The sequence below is a fragment of the Alexandromys fortis genome, unplaced genomic scaffold (genome assembly GCF_014885135.2).
Source record: "Alexandromys fortis isolate MF-2015 unplaced genomic scaffold, M_Fortis_MF-2015_v1.1 scaffold_8_1_9099942, whole genome shotgun sequence".
Taxonomy (NCBI): Eukaryota; Metazoa; Chordata; class Mammalia; order Rodentia; family Cricetidae; genus Alexandromys; species Alexandromys fortis.
Window position 1 is genome coordinate 8,192,961 of NW_026067898.1, and position 22,742 is coordinate 8,215,702.

At 39.9% G+C, this 22,742-nt stretch overlaps 1 protein-coding gene across 2 annotated transcripts in view; it reads right to left on the reverse strand.

Moving 5' to 3' along the window:
* The window catches only part of Mtx2 (metaxin 2), a 49,339-nt gene extending 37,271 nt beyond the window's left edge, over window positions 1-12,068 (reverse strand). The window contains exon 1 of one of the 2 annotated variants that reach the window (XM_050120362.1): window positions 11,798-12,068. In XM_050120362.1, coding sequence (XP_049976319.1) covers window positions 11,798-11,837 — 40 coding nt within the window. In that variant the 5' untranslated portion in view covers window positions 11,838-12,068. The remainder of the gene's footprint in view (window positions 1-11,797) is intronic. The other variant, XM_050120352.1, reaches the window with a different exon arrangement.
* Between the last annotated feature and the right edge of the window lie 10,674 nt (window positions 12,069-22,742).

The following is a 22,742-nucleotide window of genomic DNA, read 5'->3' on the forward strand; positions in this document are numbered from 1 at the left end:
CCACTGGCCTCACATATGTGCATGTATATGTGTGCTAAACACATTCATACAAAAAAACCTACTGCCTGATTTTGGAGAAATTAATTCATTCTAAGAAAGGAAATTACTATATGGTTCGGTGGGTAAAAGCTGACATAAATTCAATCCCCAGGACACACATGGTGTAAGGGGAAAACCAACTACCATGAGGAATTTCTGATTTCTCTGCTCATGTTACGGCATACCCCCCCCACACACACACACTGTCCCTTTCTAAATAAAACTGGGATACATTTTTTTTCTAAGATTAAAAAACTATTTCATCTTTTTCATGCTAAAACAGAGACACTCTTGGTGGTCTACTCTAACTTACATTCTAAAAATCAGAACTACTGGGATGGGGGCTGGAAAGATGGCTCAGTGCTTAGAGCTCTTGTTGCTCTTGCAGAGAACCAGCACCCACACAGTGGTTCACATCATAGCTTGCAACTTCTGTTCCAAGAGGCTGATGCCCTCTTCTGACCTCTGTAGGCTCCAGGCACATACATGGTGCACAGACATACTTACTGGCAAAAACCTCATTTACATAATAAAAGAAATCTTAAATTCAAAACAATAGATTGCTATGGTAACAGTATTTGGGTAAATTTCCTTCAATTTTATTATTTTTATAAAGAATTATGTTTCTATTTTGTAAATATAAAAAAAGAACTAGAAATGAATCAAAGCCCTCTTAGTGCACATCCCAATTAATTCTATTGAAAAGCTTGTCAGTCCTTTACCAACTTTCTATTTTGCCCTAGTCAGTACCCTGATTACTTCCTACTTTACCCAAATCTTCCTTTACCAACAGCGAAAGACACCTCTAGGTTTCAGTCTTTGGGGATAAAGATGAGTATTTTTATGCAACTGAGTATTTCTTAAACTTAAAATGGACCTTTCCCTATTCTTGCATGTATTTATGTTGAAGAAGACAAAACAAAATTTAAAAAGGACAGGCTCGAGGCAGGAGGCACACCCTATACTTATAGCACATGTGAGGTTGAGGCAGGGATAAGTACCAGGTTAGCATATGCGGCATATAGTCACTGTATCAATAAAAACAAAATGGATTTTAAATTTTAAAAATTAAAGACAACTCTTAAAATTTTAAGTTAAAATATAATGCGTAAATTGCTAGCAATATATATGATAAACTAACAAGACCAAACAAATATTTGCTCAACATTATTTTAATTGTACTTAAGCTATACTTAAGTTTTATCAATAAATATAATCAAAAATCAATGTTTTTACTAGTAGTAAACTATAATACTACTGAAATGACTGGTAGCAAATAAATCCACATATGTGTATCACAGGTATTTTAGAGAATTTACATATTACTTGATTGTTCTCAATGTCAAGTTAAGTGATAAGTTGTTCTGGTGGCAGATGGTTCCTCCATCCAAGGTTATTTCATACTATCAAAGTGATAACCTAATAAAAAAGTCTAGATTCTAAGGACCACTTCTTGAGCTAATCTAAGAGGACAAGAGACAAGCTATGAAAAGAGATGCCCTCTGCTGTTGGTGTCTCTTTTCTTAAATTCTGCATTTCTGATGCACAACATGACTCCTCTGGCATATGAACACAAGTGAAGATATAATTTGTAGAACAATAGGCACTAATATTTCACACTGCTTCAATTCTGTCATTTTTCCAATCCATCAAACTGATTAATGCTATAATAACTCCTCACAAACCTATGATTTGTGCACTAATGAAGTCAAACTCAGTTTCTCCTTAGGCAATTATATTCTAAAAGCTCAGATATGCCATTTCTTCAGCCCGGCAACACGATACAGTGTTACAGAAAAGGAGAAGGCATACGTGCAGTCTATCTCCAGATTCAGATGACTTTCTGACAAAGGTGTAAATTCAAATACTAGCAACGTAACAAAATGCTCGAAGCACTTAGACAATCTTAATCAAAAGTTACTATACAACATACAGAGAAAACAAGAAACAAACTTGCTAATTTGATATAGACACCAGACTGATGGCCCCAGTGATATCAACAAATACACTAAAAGTTTAAAACTCATCATCTGTCAGGCAAATGTAATTAGATGGGTTTTTTAAGATAATTAGACTTAAAATATAAGATTATCAAAATGGGAATTTAAGGAATGCTGTTTTAGATTATCAAATTCGATATTAATTCAACCTGCAAGCTTACAGAAAAGAAGGCAACGACAGATCCCAGCTAATAATTACAAGATTACTAAATAACATCCCCAAGGTGCAGGAGAAGAGATGACATTTAAAGACTTTACAATAAATGCATAAGCAGTGACTTCCCCCCACAGGAGTATGAAGCCGTTCTTCCAGGGCTGGAGACAGGGTTCCGTAGTTAAGTGTACACACTGCTCTTGTGGAGGACCCCAACTCGGACCCCAGCACCTACAATGGACAGCTCAGTCACCTGTACTCTAGCTCTAGGGAACCCAACGCCCGTGTCTGGCCTCCAAAGACACCAGCACTCACATGCATATATCACCATAGACACACACAATTAATAAAAATCAATCTTTTTAAAAAAAATTCTCCCAGCACCTTAACAGTTTGAGGGATCAGTTCATGCCAGAAAGTGGCTCGTGTTTTTAATTCAAAGGGAGAAGTGCAGGAGTCATTTTCAGAACCTAAAGCACAGGCAGCTGGCATTATGGAGCAGAGTGGTAAGGCAAGTTAGATTTAAAGCAAGAAGTGCATATACAAAGATTAAAGACTAACAGGTTTAAATAAGGACTGATACGAACTTGGAATGTGCCTCAGTTATAGAGTGCTTGCCTAGCATGCACAAAGAACCAGGCTCAACTCCAGTACCTACAAAGTACGGGGGCCGTGGCACATGCCTATAGTCTCAGTACTCAGAAAGTGAGAGCAGCAGAATCAGAGTTCAGAGTCCAAAACTAGCCGAGACTACATGAAATCCTGTCTCAAAAAAAGATTTTGTAACTCAAAGTGTCTTACAGAGTTATGGCCTTGGTTACAAGTTGCCTTAAGTCTGTAGAAAGAGGAAACCTGTTGACTGGTATCAGAGTCCTTGTTGTTTGTGGTATGTGAATACACAAACTGTACATAGCATTCATTTCAGAAACTACATTTAGCACGTCTACAATCAATTTTTTGTTCATTTAATACATACAATATATACATTGAAAGTCCTAGAGACACAAATGGCACTTAAGACTACATTCTTTCATCTCTTTCATTCATTTAGCTCAGATAAGGTGATACTGAGGACCTATGTAGATTAATTTAATTCAACAAAATTTTTGATCATCTTACTCTACTCAAGTCAGTATTTATGAATATGACTAAAATCTATGTATTAAAACATAAAAGATTTCCCCCAAAATAATATTTCAATTAGCCTTTTAAATGAACAAATAAGCTATTAAATGCCTAAAACATAAATTACTTTAATAAGAAAAAATGAATATAAAATTGCCATTGTACTCCAGAAGATTGAAGGAAAGGAAACCAGAGGGGAGAGACAGCAACCATTCACAGCAAAGTAAGTGAAAACAGGTGGTGTAAAGAAAAAGTTAGGCCTTGAAGTCAGGTAGAGTTTCCCAATTTTACAATGTATTGTCTAAGTAGCCTTGGCCAAGTTACTTAACCTATTCTGACCTCATTATCTTACTGTGGAAGGGGAAATACTAAGATTGTTGAGAGAATAAAATTAGATGAGTTATTAAGAATCCTAGTTCCCATTACACGGGAGGCACAGACAGAAATCTCTGGAGCGGGCTGGCTAGCCATACTAGCCATTATTCCTGAGCTTTGGGTTGACTGAGAGAAGCCCTGACTCAGTTATTAAGGTTGAACAGCAACCAGTGAAGACAACAGAAGAAGTCTAGAGCACACACTCACACACAGCTGATCTGCACAGCAGCTGCTACATTATTCAAAAAGAAAAACAAATAGACTCCAACTGCTTAACTAATTCAATTCATCTAACATAACTCAAATCTTACCAAATCTTTTTCTACAGGCAGACCAATAAAGTCAATATCTAGGGTACGAAAATAAAACAGTAAACTGAGATATAAATATTAGTCTTTAATCTGCAGTCCATGATTTCTAAAGCACAAATGCACGGCAAGGTGGAGAAATATTTTAGGAAATATAATTTTTAGGTATCAACTTGTTCGGATCAAGGACTATTCAAGGTGCTTTTTACAGGTGTGTTTGTGAGGGCTTTTACAGACAAGACCTGGAAAGAAGTACTACAATTTGGCATTAAGGCCAAGCCCATTGTGGGTGATGCCATCCCTGAGCAAATGGTCCTGGGCTGTATCAGAAAGCAGGGTGAGGAAGTCATGAGTAAAAGCCAATCCAAGGCTTTTCCGGAGGCCTTGATGGAAGGACAAATGGAACTTTAGCTCTGTGTCCTTGCCCAGAAACAGACTTGGCAAGGGCTGGTCTGGGAATAGAGATATGGTCTAGAACAATGTTTCAACTTTCCTAATGTTGCAACCTTTTAATACAATTCCTCAAGTTGTGGCAGCCCCCAACCATAAAATTATTTTCATTGCTACTTCATAACTGTATTTTTGCTATTATTATGAATTGTAACATAAATATCTGATATGCAAGATATTTGATATGCAACCCCTGCGAAAGGGTCATTCAACCGCCAAAGGGGTCACAACCAATGGGTTGAGAACGGCTGGCCTAGAAAGAATAATGGTTTCAGTTCCTGGGAATCTGGTTTTCCCCAATGAAGGCCTAAGGCAGCTGTGTCTCAGGCTGTGCTCTCTTGGTCAACATTGTTTGATTTAGCTGTCTGCTGACTTCAGCTCACTTCTCCCCTACAAACAGCATTTAAGATATGCTTTTTAATAAACTTCCATAAGCTGTTAGCTTATGCAAGACCTCATGATCCCAGTTTTCTGTCTTCTTTTTCTTCTCATCCCCGGCCCTCCCCCTCAACACCTGACCATTAGGGACCCTTATTCCTATGGGTTTGAGTCACAAGCCAGGAAGCATCATTCCTCATGACCTCTGCATCAGTTCCTGCCTCCTGGTTCCTACCTTGACTTTTCCCTTGACTTCCCCTGATGACAAACTATAAAGTGTAAGATGAAACAAACATTCCCCCTACCAATAAAAATAAGTGAATGAATGAATGAATGAAGCAGAAGAGAAGATTCATGTTCCCTTCCTCCCTCTTCCTTCTCTTGTTGGCTTCCTTTCCTCCCTGAGCAGGGTCCTCATCTCCTTCCCTGGGACAACAGAACTACAATCTCTGGACTCTTGAGACTTAACATCAGTCATTCCCTGGGTTCTCTCAGGCCTTCAGTCTTAGACTGAGACATCAGCTTCTCTGGCTCTGAGAACTTTAGATTGGGACTGAGGCCAGTTACCAGCATTCCAAAGTCTCCAAGTTATAGACAGCCTGTGTGGAACATCTCATCCTCCATAATCAAATAAGCAATTCCACAAATAAATTTTGTCTCACATAGTCATGTCTATACTTATGCCCTTTTGACTTTCCTCCTCTGTAGAAGCCTAATAAAGAGGAGGAGATATAAAGAACAATTCATAATTCCAATTGAAGAAGAAAAAAATCAATTACCAGTTAAATAGTTAGCATATTATAACTAGTTCTCATTACTAGCCAAATCAGAGTCTTAAACGAATAAACGACAATGGTTAAAACAATGAGAACATAACAACCCTTTAAATTAATAAGACAGGCAAGTCAAAAACATTTCTTGTAGTTCAAGATGTCCATACACTTTTGTTAGCATGGTTTTTTGCTTGTTTGTTTGTTTTTGTGGTGCTGAGGACTGAAACCAGGGCCTCAAGCACGCTAGGAAAGCACACTAGGCAATTCTACTGGGCTATGTTCCCATCCCCAAAACATTTTCATTTCCCGTAAAGATTGATAAGCAAACTAACAAATGGCCAGTAATGATGGCCTCTTAAAGCCTAACAGATGATAAAATTCATTTACATAAATTTCTAGTCAATGCTTAGGTTGACCACATAATGAAATTAATATATATGTGAAAAGAAATTCTCTTACAGTAAAGAATGCTGTATTCAATATATATCAGAAATCTTTTTAAATCCAAGGGCAGACTAAGTTATAAAAAAATTTCTGTAGTTTAGAAAAGTTCTTAGTGATTAAAAATAAGCAATTAGCACAAAAACACACAATGCAATGTATTTTATGGCTTCTATTTTGCTAACAGTTACAGTTAATGGAAATTGTCATGATAAAATGATTGTTTTTGTGAAAAGAGCCTTCATTACTACCCCATCAAATTTCATTTTTATTACTGATGTAAAAAAGTTCAAAACCATGATTCATTTATAGACTATACAAAAATAAGAGTTCAAGAATAGAGGGTCATTTACAAAGCAATAAAAAATTAAAGTATGCATTTTTCTTACTGGCAAGGCGAATACTTCTCTTCCACATGTAAATGAGTTTAGCTAAATTTACTGAATATTATAATTTCTGTCTTTAAAAAAAATGAAAAGTCTGAATTTTCAACATCTTATCTATCTGATTATCTTCAGCCTATCTAATAACTACTTCTCAAGAAATTTTTTAAATGTTTGAAAAATGTTAAGGGATCTGATGATGTTTTCTTTCAATTTCCACTCAAATGTGGAAAGCTTAAGCTAACATTAATAACTCAAAAGCCTTCACAGAGATAATAGTGACATATTTTACAGGGTACCCATCACCAAAATCTTTTAAGCTAATCATTAAAAATCATGAAGCTGTGAGTAAAGCTGAACGGCAGAATATTTGACTAACATACTAAAGGCAACGGGTTCCATCCCATACACATCTCAGAGAGAGGACATGCTATTTAAGAGTATCAAATTGTAATGGAACTTACAAGTAAATTAAAATTGACATTATTGCTCAACTGTGGACTACTTCAGTAAAGATGTTTTTCAAAAAACCATAGCAACATATTAAAGTTTTCAAAGGAAGCAAAGCACCTTGCCTTTTATAATCTGGTTTGCAATATATTCATTAATACAGTAAGATCAAATAATAGGCCATCCTCCTGTAAATCAACTATACATTGCCTCTCATCTGAAGTATAACCCTATGTTTGTTTGATTTCACCACCTGCCCCTTCAACATCAACTTCACATCTACTAACATGAGAAGTTCCACAATATAATACTATCCATGACCGATAATGAAAAAGAAAAAAAGATTATCTGAAATGCAACGGCCAGTTCAATAACTTCTCAAGAATTCCTTGGTGCCTTCTCAATACTACTAGGAAATCTTCAGAACACCACATTAAAAACAATTAAGAAAATATATTATTTCCAAGAGCAAAATAATTGAATGTATTGTCCTTAATACATTTTTTAAATGAATGCATTTCTTCAATTCTGTTGTAGTTTTCATCATTAAATACTCTGAGAGCTCAATATAGCCTTGTGAACAGCAGCAGCACTGCCCCTTCACACCAAAAAATAAAAATAAACAAAACCCACCCCACTTTTTTGGTGGTGCTGAAGATCAAACAGAGGACCCTGAATATGAAAACGTTCTTCCCCGGAACTATAGTCTACCTCTACCAATATCAAGGTTCTTTTAGCCTCTATTTTTCCATTTATTTCAGCCCCCTAGAACTTGTCTTGGTGCTTTATAAACTGACATTACCCGGTACTAATGTGGGGAAAACCAGAAGGAAGCATACTTTATTATCAGTATAAAAACATTTTTAAAACATGCCTTTTGGGGGGGGGGGCGGCGGGCGCACGTCTGTGTGATGCAAAGGATCAAAACCAGGGTCTCCCACGTGGTAAGTAAGAGTCTTACCATTGAGCTACATTCTCAACCAAAACATACTTGTCTTAACCCCACTTATTTTCAAGATACTTATGTCTAGGGACATATTCATGCTCAACTAACTAAAAATAAGGTCATAAACCAGAAGCTTATGTATTAGTAAAGCTACCATTTAAAAAAAAAAAACAATAAAAATTTAAAATACAGAGACAATCTATTTAAGTTTTTTAGACAATTCAATATCCATGACCATTTTTATCCTTTCAAAACTCCAAATCTAGCCTATAATCTAGAAAAACCAAACGGTTCATTTAAAGTCATAAATTGTTATTCTTCCCATATTACTTGGGTAAAAAAAAGTAATTCAAATTCTTCTTCCATTTTAAGAAATTTATCTCCCCCAAAAAACCATAAACATAAGCACCACTGCAAAGAGAAAAATCATATACACCTTCAATGGCTTTGACACAACAACTTGACCAAACTGACTTGCCAAATTCCCTTTCTGCTCGCAGTTAATATGGACTGCCAGACTATTACACAGAAAGTAGTAGGAATGCAAAACAAGACCACAGCCACTGTGAAGCATACAAAAACACCTTCACTTGGTTATTCTAATACTAATATAGATGTTGCTGTAAAGGAGTTTAACTGATACAATTAAAATTCATAGTCATATGACTTTTAAAAAGGAGATATGCTGGGGTAGCCTGGCTTAAAAACGTAGAAGTCTTTTGAAAGAGGGACTAAGTCTTGCCTGATATCAACCATTCCAAACATTAGTCCCAAATGCTTTCTTTCCTTCCTAGATCCCCTGTTCATGTCTGCTTTTCAAGTTTTCAATTTGTCTGGTCAGTCACATAATAGGAGCATGAGCTGGTGTGGATATTCCTATGTAGGCACAGAGCTCCTACTGCTGCCAATCTTTCGTTAAACTGATAAAATAGAGTAAATAATACTGATATAAATATTACTGATAAAATAGAGTAAAACTCCAGCATGCAGGAGGCAGAGGCAGGTGGAGCTCTAAGAGTCTGAGGCCAATCAGGCAAGGCTACATAATGAGACCCTGTCTCATAAAAACAGAACAAAACAAAACAAAACAAAAAAAACCTAAAACCCCATTAGAATATGATTTCACTAAGGCCAGGCGGTGGTGCACACACTTTTAATCCCAAAACTTGGGAGGCAGAGGCAGGCAGAGCTCTGTGAGTTTGAGGCCAGTATGATCTACAGAGTTGCAGGTCAGCTAGATCTACACAGAGAAACCCTGTATCAAAAAAACAAAAATCAAAAAACAAACAAACAAAAATGATCACAAGTAAATTATGGTTTCTTTACTACAATGATATACTACATAGCTATTCAAATATGAAAGCATATAATTTCATCATAGACACGAGAAGAGACCCATTATATCATGACAAAAGAAATGTGCCCTCTACATTATCTATGTCTGTATTTTTAATTTAAGGGAAATAAATTATAAGGAAATAAATGATAGATTTGGTTTTGAATATGAGATGGGATTTTTTTTAATCTTAATCTTGGCAGTAGGTTGTCAGGTGATTTTTCACTTTATTCCTACCGTTCTCTGGATTACTTTCACTCTATAATGACCATGGATCATTACTATTATTATATTTTAAAAAATATCATTGGACAAGGAAAAAATGTCAGGGCACTTACATATTCAAATGGTGTTCAGTCTTGAGAAGAGTCCAACCGGAAAGCTGTGCCCTCTGGTCAACATGGTCCCTTTCTACCTCTTCCCCACCCTACCCACCACCCACTGCCCCAGCCTCTGGTAATCACCTGTCTACTCGGTTTCTAGAAGATTAACACACAAGTGAGATCATACAGTATCTGTGACTCTATTCCTAGCTGGCGTCACTTGATAAGATCCTCTAGTTCTATCCACATCATCATGAAGGAAAGAATGACCTTCTTGCTACCGCTGTGCAGTATTCTTTTTGTATATATGCCCATCCTTTTGATCATTCATCCGCTGACAAATACCTAGTCTGCTTCCATGTCTTGGCTATTAAGAATAATATTAATAATGGAGTAAAGATATCATCTGACAACTCACTTATTTTAGGTACAAAATGAAATTGTTGGGTTGGTATATCAAAAATCTGACATACATCTGGAACACTTGTATTTTTTGCTATCAGAAATAATGCTATGCTAAAGATGACTATATAGTTCTTTTAAGAACTGGTCCTCAAATTTCTATCAGATAAATCTACATACAGATGATTTCTGGGTTAAAGTAAAACATTTTAGTAAATATTGCTGTGTTTGGCTCTTAAAGGGAGCCTAATTTACAGACCCACTAAGTGAGAAAGTAATGTGCCTATGCCCCTGCCAATCCTGAGATTATCATGTCCACTTTTCCCTAGCTACAAAGACAGTGAGCCAGTTATTCATGGAGCACATCTTCCCACCTGTCCGCTGTCTACGTCTATCTCTCCTTTTATGAAAGACCCATGTTGATTCTTTGCCTTTCTTTGAGGAGGTTTTTTTTTTTATTAATATGTACAACTTTATTTATGGTGGGGGTTTTCCCTGTTGTTGATGTTTGTTTTGTTTGAAACACGTTCCTTTAAAGCCCAGGCTAGCTAGCCTCAAGCCTGCAATCCTTGGGTCTCAGCCTCCCAAGTGTTTCTGATTACAGGCAAAAGCCACCACACCCAGCTATTCATGGTGTCTTTTATCATCAAAGGCTTTCAATACTTTCATACAACCAACTCTGCCAATATTTTCTATTATGGCGTGTATAGTCTGTGTTTTGCCAAGGAACCTCTTCTGCTATTCAATATTATTAAACTAATATCCTGCATTAGTCCTTGTAATTTTCTTCTAATTGCTTTATTATAAATTGGTTTGTGCTACATTTAAATCTTTAATTCATCTAAAATTTATTCATGCAGCTTTTGACTTAGGAGCTGTTCCAATGTATTTACTCAACTATCTAAATTGAAATGCTTCCTCGTACTACAACAGATTACTACAAACAGCTAAGACAACAGACAGAGATAACCGTTACTTGAAATCGCAGTATTCATCACCTACTCAAGTCAATGAGTATTTACCGAGAACCAAGTGACCGACAGGTACTAGGATACGAGAGGGGGAGGAGGCACACAAAACAAGAATTCCCCTGCTTTCATGAAGCTTACAATCTATCTAGCTTCTTCCCTCTCCTATAAAATGATATTTTAAAGGAAAAAAGAAACCTATGTTCAGGCAAATTCAATACAGTTGGCAAAGTTATGACACATTATACTTTTCATTTCCAAAACACTACTTTATGTCAAATGTTCCTAGTTTATCCTAGTGAGTATCTCCTTATGGTACTCATGTTGAAAACATTGCTGGAGTTAACGTTCATCCCGTTAACCTAAACCCTTCACTTTCTCCAAAATAAAAACCTCAGGAAGAAAAAAAAACTTTTGTGAATCTATTTACCAGTCAAGTTCGACCACCAAGTCAAAGGTGTGTACTTTCTTTAAACTTCATGCAAATTAAGACTAGTTCAAAAGATCCTACAGATTATGCAAATAGGCTGGGAGAAGCAAGAATTTCAACAACAGGTAAAGAAGGGGCGCTCATTAGTGACGGAGAACCCAGCACCCCAAGAGAGAGCCCCTTGGGGAGGGAAGGCCCTGTGGCCACGCCCCCACCGCAACCCCAACCCCCGGCCTCCTGCACCCACCCAAACCGCCGTGAAGCGGAACAAAGCGCCGCGGGGGCAGCGTGGACAGCACTTTGCCCCTGCAGGGTGACCTTGGCCACGCGTCCTCAGTTTCCTCGTCCGGAAAGTGAGGCCAGGCCTGCATGGCCGCCTCCACCCGGGCTGTGGGCTCGGGACTCTCGTGTTCCCCCCTCCCCCCAGTTACAGGGAAACTACGGCCCTCTCCGCACGCGGCTCCCCGCCGCTGCCCCGCGTCGCCTCCCCCGCCCGTCAGCGCCCACGCGGGCTACCTGCGATCTGGGAGACGAACGCTTCCGCCACCAGAGACATGGCGGCTGCGAGGCCCTGGACGCGCGCCTGCGCTCCGCGGCCCTCGGCTCCCTCCCGCGCGACCTCGGCGGCTCCCACGCAGTTCACGAGCCTCGCTGAGTCAACGCTCGGACACGCCGACACCACCTCACGGGACGTGGCCCAGCCCGCAAGGTTACCGCCAGGCCGGCCCAAGACTTCCGGCGTCGCTGACAGCGCGCGCCAGCACTTCCGGCTGCTCCGCCCCGCGCGCTCCGGACCCGCGTGAGCCCTGGAAGATCGATCAGCCTAGCTACGTGAATACACGTACACGTGTCGGCGCTTTGGAATTTTGTTGCATCCTTTCAGCAACCTACCAAGATGGGAACAAGCTGGAAGAGGTTAAAGTGCCTGGTCTGGTACTGCCGAGGCCCAGAAACTCAGAATTCCCTCATTTCCACCACCTGCGGGATTTGAGGTCCCTGGACAGATAGCAGTGTCGAGTATTTGTTCAAATGCTCTAGCCAGAAGGAGGTTTGATCAGCTCGTGAGCAGAAACTTTGTCTTTCAACTCCGTGTACTCAAACTGAAGCTTGGAGAATAAAACACTTCAATTTCTTGTTTCTGAGTGTAAAGGGGGCCAGGAAGGAAGGGCACTAGCTCCCAGGAGTCTTTTCTCTTAGCCTAATCGTGTTGTTTTTAATTATAGGTTATAATTGGGAAGTCATAAATATTACCGAATTAGAAACATGAAGTTACACTTGTAATAGACTTCAGAAGTCTCTGGATGAGCCAAAGTGTGTGTGTGTGTGTGTGTGTGTGTGTGTGTGTGTGTGTGGTTACAGAGAGCTGAGACAATTTTGGGATTCAGTGCTCTCCTTCTACTATGTACACTCGGGGAATCCAGCTCAAGTCATCAGGCTTGGCGGGCTAGCCCAGGCAAACACAAGCATCAGCTTGGGTAGGCCAGTGGTCAATGACTAAGTTCCTCTTGAGTTACTCTCCACCTCACTTTTTTCTTCTAGGATCTCTCACTGAGAATCAGGAGATCAAGGATTAGGCTGGCCAATAATAGTATTCGGAAAAGTCAGGCCTGAGCAGTTGACACACTAGTAAAGCTCTCACCTAGCTTGAGACCCTACTTCCTATTCTTAGTTCCACCACACACCCACAAAACACACACACACACATAGCTTATGAAATTTGTACATAGATAAACTGCTGTTCTAAGAATTACTGTCCATGATATTTTTGGAAAGGTATGTCTCCTTTATGTTTGTAGATCTCTGACCCTCCATTACAATTTATTGTTCATATTTCTGCTTCCTTAACTGATAGTTAAGTAGTATATTGCTTTCTTAAAAGTGCCATACAGATTACCACAGAATGGGTCGTTTAAACAACAGATGTATATATTCTCTAAGTCTGGAAGCTTGAAGTCTGAGGTGAAAGTGTTGGCAATACTGAAAGAGTCTGCTCATTCATTTCCTGACCGCCCAGACCCGAATAATCACTCAGAAACTATATTAATTATAACACTGTTTGGCCAATAGCTTAGGCATATTCCTAGCTAGCTCTTGCATCTTAACCCATTTCTATTAGTCTGTGTCTTACTATGAGGCTGTGGCCTACTGGTAAGGTTCTGGTGTCTTTCTCCTTCGGCGGCTATGTGGCATCTCCCTGACTCTGCCTTCTTTCTCCCTGAATTCAGTTTAGTTTTCCTGCCTAGCTCTGTTCTGCCCTGCCATAGGCCAAGTCAGCTTCTTTATTAAGCAATGGTAATAAACCATATTCACAGCATACAGAGGGTAATCCTCCATCACTCTGATTTCTCTCAAGGACATAGACATCCTTCCTCATGCTTCATAACTACTAGGATTGCCGGTGTTCCCTGGCATTCCATGACTTTAGTCATGTCACTTCAACCTCTGCTTCTATCGTGACATTCTCCGTGTGTCGCTTTGTCCAAAATTTCCTCTTCTGATGTGGCACCAGTCATTGGATTAAGGCCCACTCTATTGAAAAATGACCTCTTGTTAATTATATCTGCAACGAGCTGACTTCCAGATACAGTCTCATCTGTAGATGCCAGAGGCGAGGATGTAGAAGTCTTCTCAGAGAATGTAAAATGTTCGAAAGTTTTAAAGACTAAACCATAGCAGTATTTGTAGCCCCCACAACAAGTAAGAAGTTTATTAAACCAAATTTAAACTTACCCATTAATTTAAATAAACACAAAGTATTCTAAAGGCAACTTTTCTCTGACTGAAATTAGAGGTTAATGAGAAGCGCATAGCAATACAAGGAAGGTAGTGGATCGTTCTTGCTTGTGCTGAGGGAAGAAGCACACTGATAGTGGAGTGTGTGGTGTCCAGGTCTCTCCTCATCCTGTTGTTGACATTGACCCAGAGAAATGAGCTGTTCCGGTATCTTCCTGCCAACCAAGTTTTCCATTCTTTTCTTCTGCATAGGGAATATTTTGTAGGGCCTTGAAAAAATGAAAAGTCTATTATCAGTTCAAGTTGTGTTGGCCTCTTCTGTTTGTTGTCTTTCCAAAGCTACAGACACTATGCTTTGACTATTTTGGATGGACTTAGTGTTCTGTTTCATAAGTTGAGCCAAAGTCCTTAGATGACGGTCCTGACCATGGGACTATGAAACCAATAAACAAATAGAAGGGGTAGAGGTGAACCTCAAAATGGAAAAGAATGCTAGAGCCAGAGCCAGGGAATATATGTGGGAACAACAGAGCATGAGCGAGGCAAAGAGGATGTTTGTGCATAATTGTAGCCAAGCAGCCATAGCTTACCAGACACAACAAACCAGGATGCATCGAGAGTACTGGGTTACGGTGCACCTACCCTTGCTAGTATAACAAGTGTCTTAGCCAGTCATAGGTGCTAGGAGAAAATACCTTAGACTGATTCATTTATATTTTTGGTTGTTTGGGGCTTTTTGGGGGAGGAGTGGGATTTTTTTCTTTTGTTTTTTTTTTTTTGTTGTTGTTGTTTTGTTTTGTTTTATTTTGAGACAGGGTCTCTCTACAAAGCCCTAGCTATCCTGGAGCTATGTATATCTGGCTGGCCTCCAACTCACAGCTACGCCTGCCTCTGCTGGGATTAAAGGTGTGTGCCACCACATCCAGCCAGACTGGGTCATTTATAAACAGCAGATGTATTGCTAATCTTGGGAAGCTCTGAAATCCAGAATCAAGGCTTCAGTAGATCCAGGGTCTTGCAAGAGAAGCCGCTCCTCGTAGGTGGTACCTTCTCGTGCCTTCAGATGGTCCAAGGGGAAGGGGGACAAACAAGATCTCTCGGGCCTTTTCAATAAGTGTTTTAATTCCACAGAAGAACCCTCCTAAAGGCCTCTCTCTCCCTCTTAAATACTGTTATATTGCTGACTGTTTCAGCATTTGAATTTGAAGGGGTACCCGCATTCAGATCACAGCTGCTAGCCTTTTGAGAAAAAAAAAATTAAAACTGAGATCTACTGGGGCACTGTCTATATACACAACTCCTTTTCATTGTAGTCAAGGAAGCTGAATCCTCCACAGCATATGGATTTACTTTTTTTCTCTCTGACTGACAGTTCTTTTTCTTCCCACACAGGCAAATTTAGGCTGGAAAGAATGTATAATGCGGGAGGTCTTTATTACTAAAAATTAAATCCAATAAGATGCAGATGTCTCGACGGTGCCCACAAACAAGCTTTCTTTGTAATAAAGAGCCAACTGGAGAAAATATATTTATGCATCTATATTAGAACAACTGGCAGATTTAAAACTGAAGATCTGTTTAAGATCACCACAATTAAGGGAAATACAAGAAAACAAGCCACTGGAATTTTTAAGAATGAGGTTATAAAACAAAAGTACTGTAGAACCCATATGTTACTAAAAGGATAGTCACACAATAATTTAAAATAAATTATTAATGCTTGACCTTGACAGTCTTATTGTTTGCCCTAATAAAACCACTTACTTGCCAAATTGTTCTATCATAGGATATTTGCAGGTCTCTAACCTAGGCTTTGTGTTACTGTATTACACAGTAAGAAAATGTTCAATTATTGTTTTGAATATATGTTAACATTAAAATATTTGGGCATTTTATTTATACTTCACTTTCTCTGACAAAATACTAATACTTTAATGCAAATATTTTTTAAAAATGTCTGCAAGAGGAAACTCTTATCTATGATTCTTTAAAAGATACTGTTGCTTTGATAATAAAATGGTAAATTACAGACTTCTTAAGTTGGTCCCCTCCTCCACAATCAACAACTTTGACTATGGCTAATTTATTCAACACAAACCGTGTATTACTCAGTTAAGAGGCAATAAACTGTAGCTAACTCCAAGCAATTTTTCCTCTTTAGTTTTTTTCTTTCCTTTTTTCTTTTTTGCTTTTTTTTTTCCTTTTTCTTTTTTTAGTTGGGGTGAGGGAGGTCTTGCTGTGTATCCCAGACTGTCCTCAAACTCGTCTCTCCAGGTCCTAGGATTAAAGATGGGCCATCGTGCCTGGCTTTGCAAAGATGCTTCAAGGGTCCGGAAATGTCGTGGGCAGTTAATCCTAACATCGCTTCGTTCCTTTTCTTCCCTTTTGAACACCCAAGGAAGCATCACTGACCAGGAGAATCAAGCTTATGCCTTTCGTTCCCGCTTTCTGACTGTAACGCCTTCTTTATTAGGCTGGCACTCCACTACATGAACCACAAGTGTATTTGACTAATTTTTGAGAAATAGCTACATAATTGATTGTCGTGGGCAAAGGTTTTTCAAATATTAATGGTTTTTCAAAATAAATTAAAATGCTATTTCCGACTTGATCTTCTAATTATCTTCTTGCTCACTTTCATGAGTCATTATTAGGAACTGAGTCTCATTGTTTCACTGACCACCCTGTCTGGCAGTTACGTCTTATCCACAGTCACAGGACCTATGTTAACTAGGACTCCTGTGGTTGTAAGTTACAAAAACACAATTAAACCTAAACTTAACCATGTTTAAGTTTAGTGTCCCATTTTGATAGAAAAGATAAAGCAATGATACACAGAATTATAAAGGCCTGTAGGAGCCAGAAGTTTAGGCTTGGCAACCTGTCTTTCTGTGTCTTCGTCTCTCTCTGTCTCTGTCTCTCTTCCCACCCCTGGTCTCTATAGCTTTGTTCCATTTTCTTCTTATCTTAAAATGCACTTTCTCCAGACAACTTGAGAAGTAGCTGCTACAAGCACCAATTTGACATAACCCCAACTTCTAAGTTACCCGAGAAGAACTGTAATTATCTTCAATTGAATGCTCTCACCCCCCACTTTTAGTACTTGGTCCAAGTGAGTGGATTGGATAGCGGAGCAGGCTTGGAGATGGAGCAGCGGGGCCTGTCACAATAAGGGAAACAGAGAAAACATGCAGGCCAGCCAAAACAATAGAACCACTGTGCTCATTCAGAAGGAGGGAGTGCTCTACTGTGGCTATCTCTTGTTTTGGAACTTAGACGGGTCATTCAAGCTCTTTAATATTTTTCATTTCCATAAAGGGAGTTGTAAAAATGTGATAATGCCTTAATTGCAGCCCCTAACACAGGGGAAGAGAAATTCAGATGATTGTTTTAACTAAAAAGAACAGAGCTAAGAATGTCTGCAATAGAATAACAGGCCTCCTCCTTGGATGTGTGTGTGACTAGACCCCCACACAGCAGAGAAAAGAAAGCCAGTTTATTTATCTATAAAGAGGAATTAGTTGCCAACCCAGAGCCATGGTCAGCACGTAATCCCAGCACTCAGGAGACTGGGGCAGTAGAATACTGAGTTCGAGACCGGTTTAGAATGTGTAGTAAGACTATCTTTAAAAGCACAAAGCAAAACAAAAAGATAGTTGTACTTAACATAAATGTGAGAATAACCGTGGTCTTGATGTCAGAATAAGAGAATATCTGTAAGAATAAATTCTATCTTAAAAATTACTTTGATCTTGATAGCAAAATAAAGACCACATAATTAGCCTGTATATACTTATTTTGATAAACATATATGTGTATGTATCAGGCTTTCTCAGACTCCCAGCCCCCAAATCATGACGCAGGGACTTGTGTTAGTGATGAATGCTCAGCCTTGTCTAACTCTTGTCCCACCAGCTCCAATAACTAAATTCAACCTGTTTCTCTTCATTTACACTTTGCCTTGTCTTTTCTTTCTTTCTTTCATTCTGTATGTCCTGCTTCTACAGCCTGGCTGGCTGTTAACTGCCTGACTGGCTCCCTCTTTTTCTCCCTCATTCTCTCTCTCTCTTTCCAAGCCTAGATTCTTCATCCCACTTATTCTCTCTGCCTGCCAGCCTATCCCTCCTCTGCCTAGCTGTTGGCCTTTCAGCTTCTTATTAGACCAATCAGGTGCCTTAGGCAGACAAGGTGAAACAGCAACACATCTTCACACAATTAAACAAATGTAGCATAAACAAGTGTAACACACTTTTACAACGTTAAAGTAACATTCTGCAACATAAACAAAAGTAACATATCTTTACATAGTTAAACTAATATTCTATTCTACAACATATATATAATAAATACTGCTTTGTGTCTACTATCATGTTTTAAAAAAACATAACAAGTCTTTAAGAAAAACTTTTGCCTATTGAAAATGGCAAACTGATGGGCGCGGTGCTACAGCAACAATAAAAACACCAGTGAGTATACCAGTCCTGTCAGGTTATGTTGCAGTAAGAAAATACATATTCTAAGTGTGACTCGTTAAAATATACCACAGTGAGTAAAGTACTTGAGTATCACCCTTTTTCTCATAATTTTTACCTTAATTCTTGACCATTTATGTATTTACTACTGATAGCTAAGGTTATCTAATTAGTTTTCTGAGTGTATTTTGATGGTTGGTTATTTTTTTTTATTTGTATGAGTGTTTTGCCTACATGTATGTCTGCATCACCTGCGTGCCTGGTGCCCTCAGAGGCCAGAAAAAGGCATCTGATTCCTTACATCTGGTGTTACAGACAGTTGAGCCACCAGGAAGGTGCCAGAACTGAAGCCTATGTCCTCTAGGAGAGCCAGGGCTCTGAAGTGTTGAGCTATCTCTCCTACTCCTATATTTAACTCTTGAATTGTGTGTTTGTCTGTGTGTTTGTGTGTGTGTGCACATGTGTGCAGATGCTCTCAGAGTCTAGAAGAGGGTGTCAGGTCCCCTGAAACTGGAATAATAGGTGGTTGAGAGCTGTCTGAGTTGTGTAAGGGGAACTGAAGTTGGGTCCCTACAAGGGCAGCCTATGCTCTTAACTGCTGAGCCGTCTCTCCAGGCTCTGTGCAGGAACATGTGCTGGTTTGTCTGTTTATCATCCTACTATCGTCTTCCAGGTTAGCACTTCTTCCCTTATCTGCTTCAGCGTTATATATTGCTCACATAATATACTTAGGTTCATTTCTCACTCTTCATAGTCTACCTCTGGTTTCCCTCCCATCCTGGCTGGAGTTAACGTCATTTGTCAGGGAGGAGGAGAGGTGTCTCATTACCATGGTTCCAAGAACCAGTTACAGGAAAGATCTATTCATAATGGCATGGATGTGTGAAAATACCATGATGAAATCCTTCATTTTGTATGCTAACTTTTAAGGTTCACTTAAAATAAAATAAAAAAAAAAAAACAAAGCAAACAAAACCCAAAAAGACTGATACAGAAGTATGATTGCTTCTCAGTCTTGCTATGCTTTCTCCCCACCCCCAGCCCTCTCTACTCCCACCAGTAAACCTGTCTCCTTCTCCGCTTTATCTTTGCATGTCTTTAGTACAAATGAGTAGATCAATGTTTGCTTCCTTTAAACCCCTTTCTTTTTTACCTGTGGTATTTCATCTTCTTTAATGTCTTTCTTCTCTCGTGGTTTTTGCCTTTCAGTGTTGTCCTGACTATTCTTGCATGTTTATTCTTCCGCATGAACTTTGCATCAACTTCTATAGCTCTGTTTTAAAAGGTGCCTTGGCATTTTTATTGGAGCCGCGTTAACTCTATAAACTGACTTAAAGAGAACTGGCATCTTTATATGTCGACTCATCTGAGGCAAGAACAGAGGACGGCTTTCCATTTGCTGGCCTCTGCCTGGCAGGGCGCTTTAAGATGCTCACATCTAGGGTTTGTTACTATGTTTACTTCCAAGGGTTTAATCCTCTTTATTGCTGCTAAAATGGGTTTTTCTCTAACTTTATGGGCTAAAAGTGGTTATTGTTCATATATAGGAAGGGTATTCGTGTTTGGCGTTTTATTTTACATTTAAAATGTTGGTGACCAAATAGTAGTGACTCTTGGTGATAAAAGCAGACGTTATGTCTGCCGCCACAGTCTTGTACCTTGTGCAACACCATATAGGCTAGACACAACTGAGTTTTAAACAACTCTTTTCCTTAGTGTTCCGATCAATAAAAATGTGGTAAAAAGACAGGTTTCTATTTGAGTGAAGTTTTTATTAACATTTTTAAAACTGCATTTTTCTACCCAAACCCCAAATCCTTGCAACGAATCCTTAAGGGAATTCTGAAAGGGGTGGGTTTTGTGGCAAGAGAAGCATTGATTTGTCAAATTTGAAGAGGCCACAGAATGCAGAAGAGAAAACTATTTAGAGCCATTTTAGGACGCAAGTCTAGAGCTTAGAGAGGGAGTCATCATTTTCAGCCGCTGTGACGGAAGCAGCTTAGGGGAAGACGGTGGGCTTCAGCTCATGGTTCCAGTCACGGCCCATCCCAGCACGGAAGTCCAGGAGTCAGAACTAGCCACAAGGCCGGCCACATCCATAGTCCAATGGAGAGAGAAAACGAATGCATACAGGCCTGTGCATCAGCTTGCCATTTCCTTTTTCACGTTGTCTAGGACCCAAACCAAAAGAACGGCACCACCTACTTTTATCCTGGGTCTCCCTGCATCAGTCAGCATAGCCAAGATCATCCCCACAGGCCAGCAACCTGAGCTCCACTCCATTGAGACTCTCCGCAGGTGACTGTGGGCTGTGCAAAGTTGACTATAAAACTAACCAGCACTCAGCAGGGCTCTCCCAAGTCTGTATATGAAGGATAGTAGAAACAAAATATGATCCCCGAGGATGACAGAAAGAAAAACAAACAGAACTGAAACATGAATGACAGAGACCACTCAGGCCAGGAACACCGAGTGGACACAGGAGAGAATCAGAAGACCAGAAGGAAGGGATGTCAGAAAATCAAAACAGGCCTTTATGGCAAAAGACTTCAGTAACAGCAAAGCGAATGAGTATAGGCAATGCCAGGACTTGTTGACCTGGTATTTCCCTATGTGTAGCTCTGAGCGTTCTAGTTCTTTGGAGATGATAATGTAGCATTCAAACAACGTGGGATAGGGCAATGGTTCAGTGGTACAGACTTTTGCCTACCACACATGCCCGATGATCTGGGTTTGGATCCCCAGAGCCCACATCAAAGCTGGACTCAGTAGTGCAAGCATGAGAAATCGCTGCTCACTATGGAAATGGGAGGTAGAGACAGGAGTGTCTTCAAAACTAAAGGGCCAGCTGACCCGGCTCACCCAGAAAGGAACAGAACCCATCTCAAAACAAGATGGAAAAGTGAGAACCAACACTCCGGGGCTGTCCTCTGGCCACACACACACACAATTGCATCTTGCATGGACACACTTGAACCTGTACTCTCTCACACATTACACACAGATAAATATTACAAAAATTTTTTAAAAAACAAGTTTGGGAAACACTGAATTATTTTCTTTCCATCCTCTGGTGCTGGGCGTCGAACTCAGGACTTTGAATACATTAAATCCACACTCTACCACTGAGCTCCAACCTCCACCCTGAATAGGTTTCTTTACTACGGGACTTTCCGTAGCAGCTACTACTACTGGGCTTCTTTGCATTATGAATTTCTTTTTTTTTTTTAAATTGGTGTTTTTGAAACAGGGTTTCTCTGCAGATTTGGAGCCTGTCCTGGAACTCACTCTGTAGACCAGGCTGGCCTTGAACTCACAGAGATGCTCCTGCCTCTGCCTCCCGTGTGCTGAGATTAAAGGGGTGCACCACCACCGCCCAGGTGCATTATGAATTTCTATACGTAAGAGCAGTATGCACTCCTACTTTCTTCTTCTATGTGTAGGAGGAGTCTTTTCCTGATTTATGTTTTGCACTAAATGGTGCATTCCTATGCCTGTGGAGGCCAGAAGGTGCCTGATCCCTCGGAACTGTAATTATCGTCCGCTGTGATCTGCCACGCAGGTGCTGGGAATTGAACCTGAGCTCTGCTCTCTAACTCCTATTGTCTTGTATTCAAGGGAGGGGGAGAAACAGGAACAGGGTCTCTCTGTGTACGCTGACTGGCCTGGAACTCACTATGTACACCACACTGGCCTCAGACTCAGAGATTCACCCTCATCCTGAGTGCTGGGATCAAAGGCATGGGGCACCACACCTGGTCAAACTTCTTTAACCAAGTGATCTAAAAATTCCTTAACAAACCTTTTCTTTCAAAAAAATTTCTTGAGATGAGAGTGTCTTGGAACACAATTTGGAAATTTTAGAAAACACCGAAAACTAATTCTCCTTAGCCTCTTCTCTGACTTCAAAGGCAAACGCAGCAATAAGAATGTCCTTTCTGTTTTACAGGAAGATATCTCCAGCCTTATTCATACCATAGCCTGAGCTAAGCACCAGACATGGGAGACAGCAAAGAGGTAGCTGGGAGGCAGAGAGGAGCCCTGCTGGGTCAGGGAAAAAAACAGTCAGCCATTGTGTCAAAAGTCCAGAGGCTTCTGAGATCTCGATGCAACCTGCAGTATCTGGTCCCAAGAGATCTGATCCTGGAGGCCAGAAAGACCCTGAGGTTTCCAGAAGCATCCTGTCCTCCTGAAGAATGAGTCGCTTGCCACAGGCTCTTCCCAGAGTGGAGAAACCATGTCTAGACAGAGCCTGC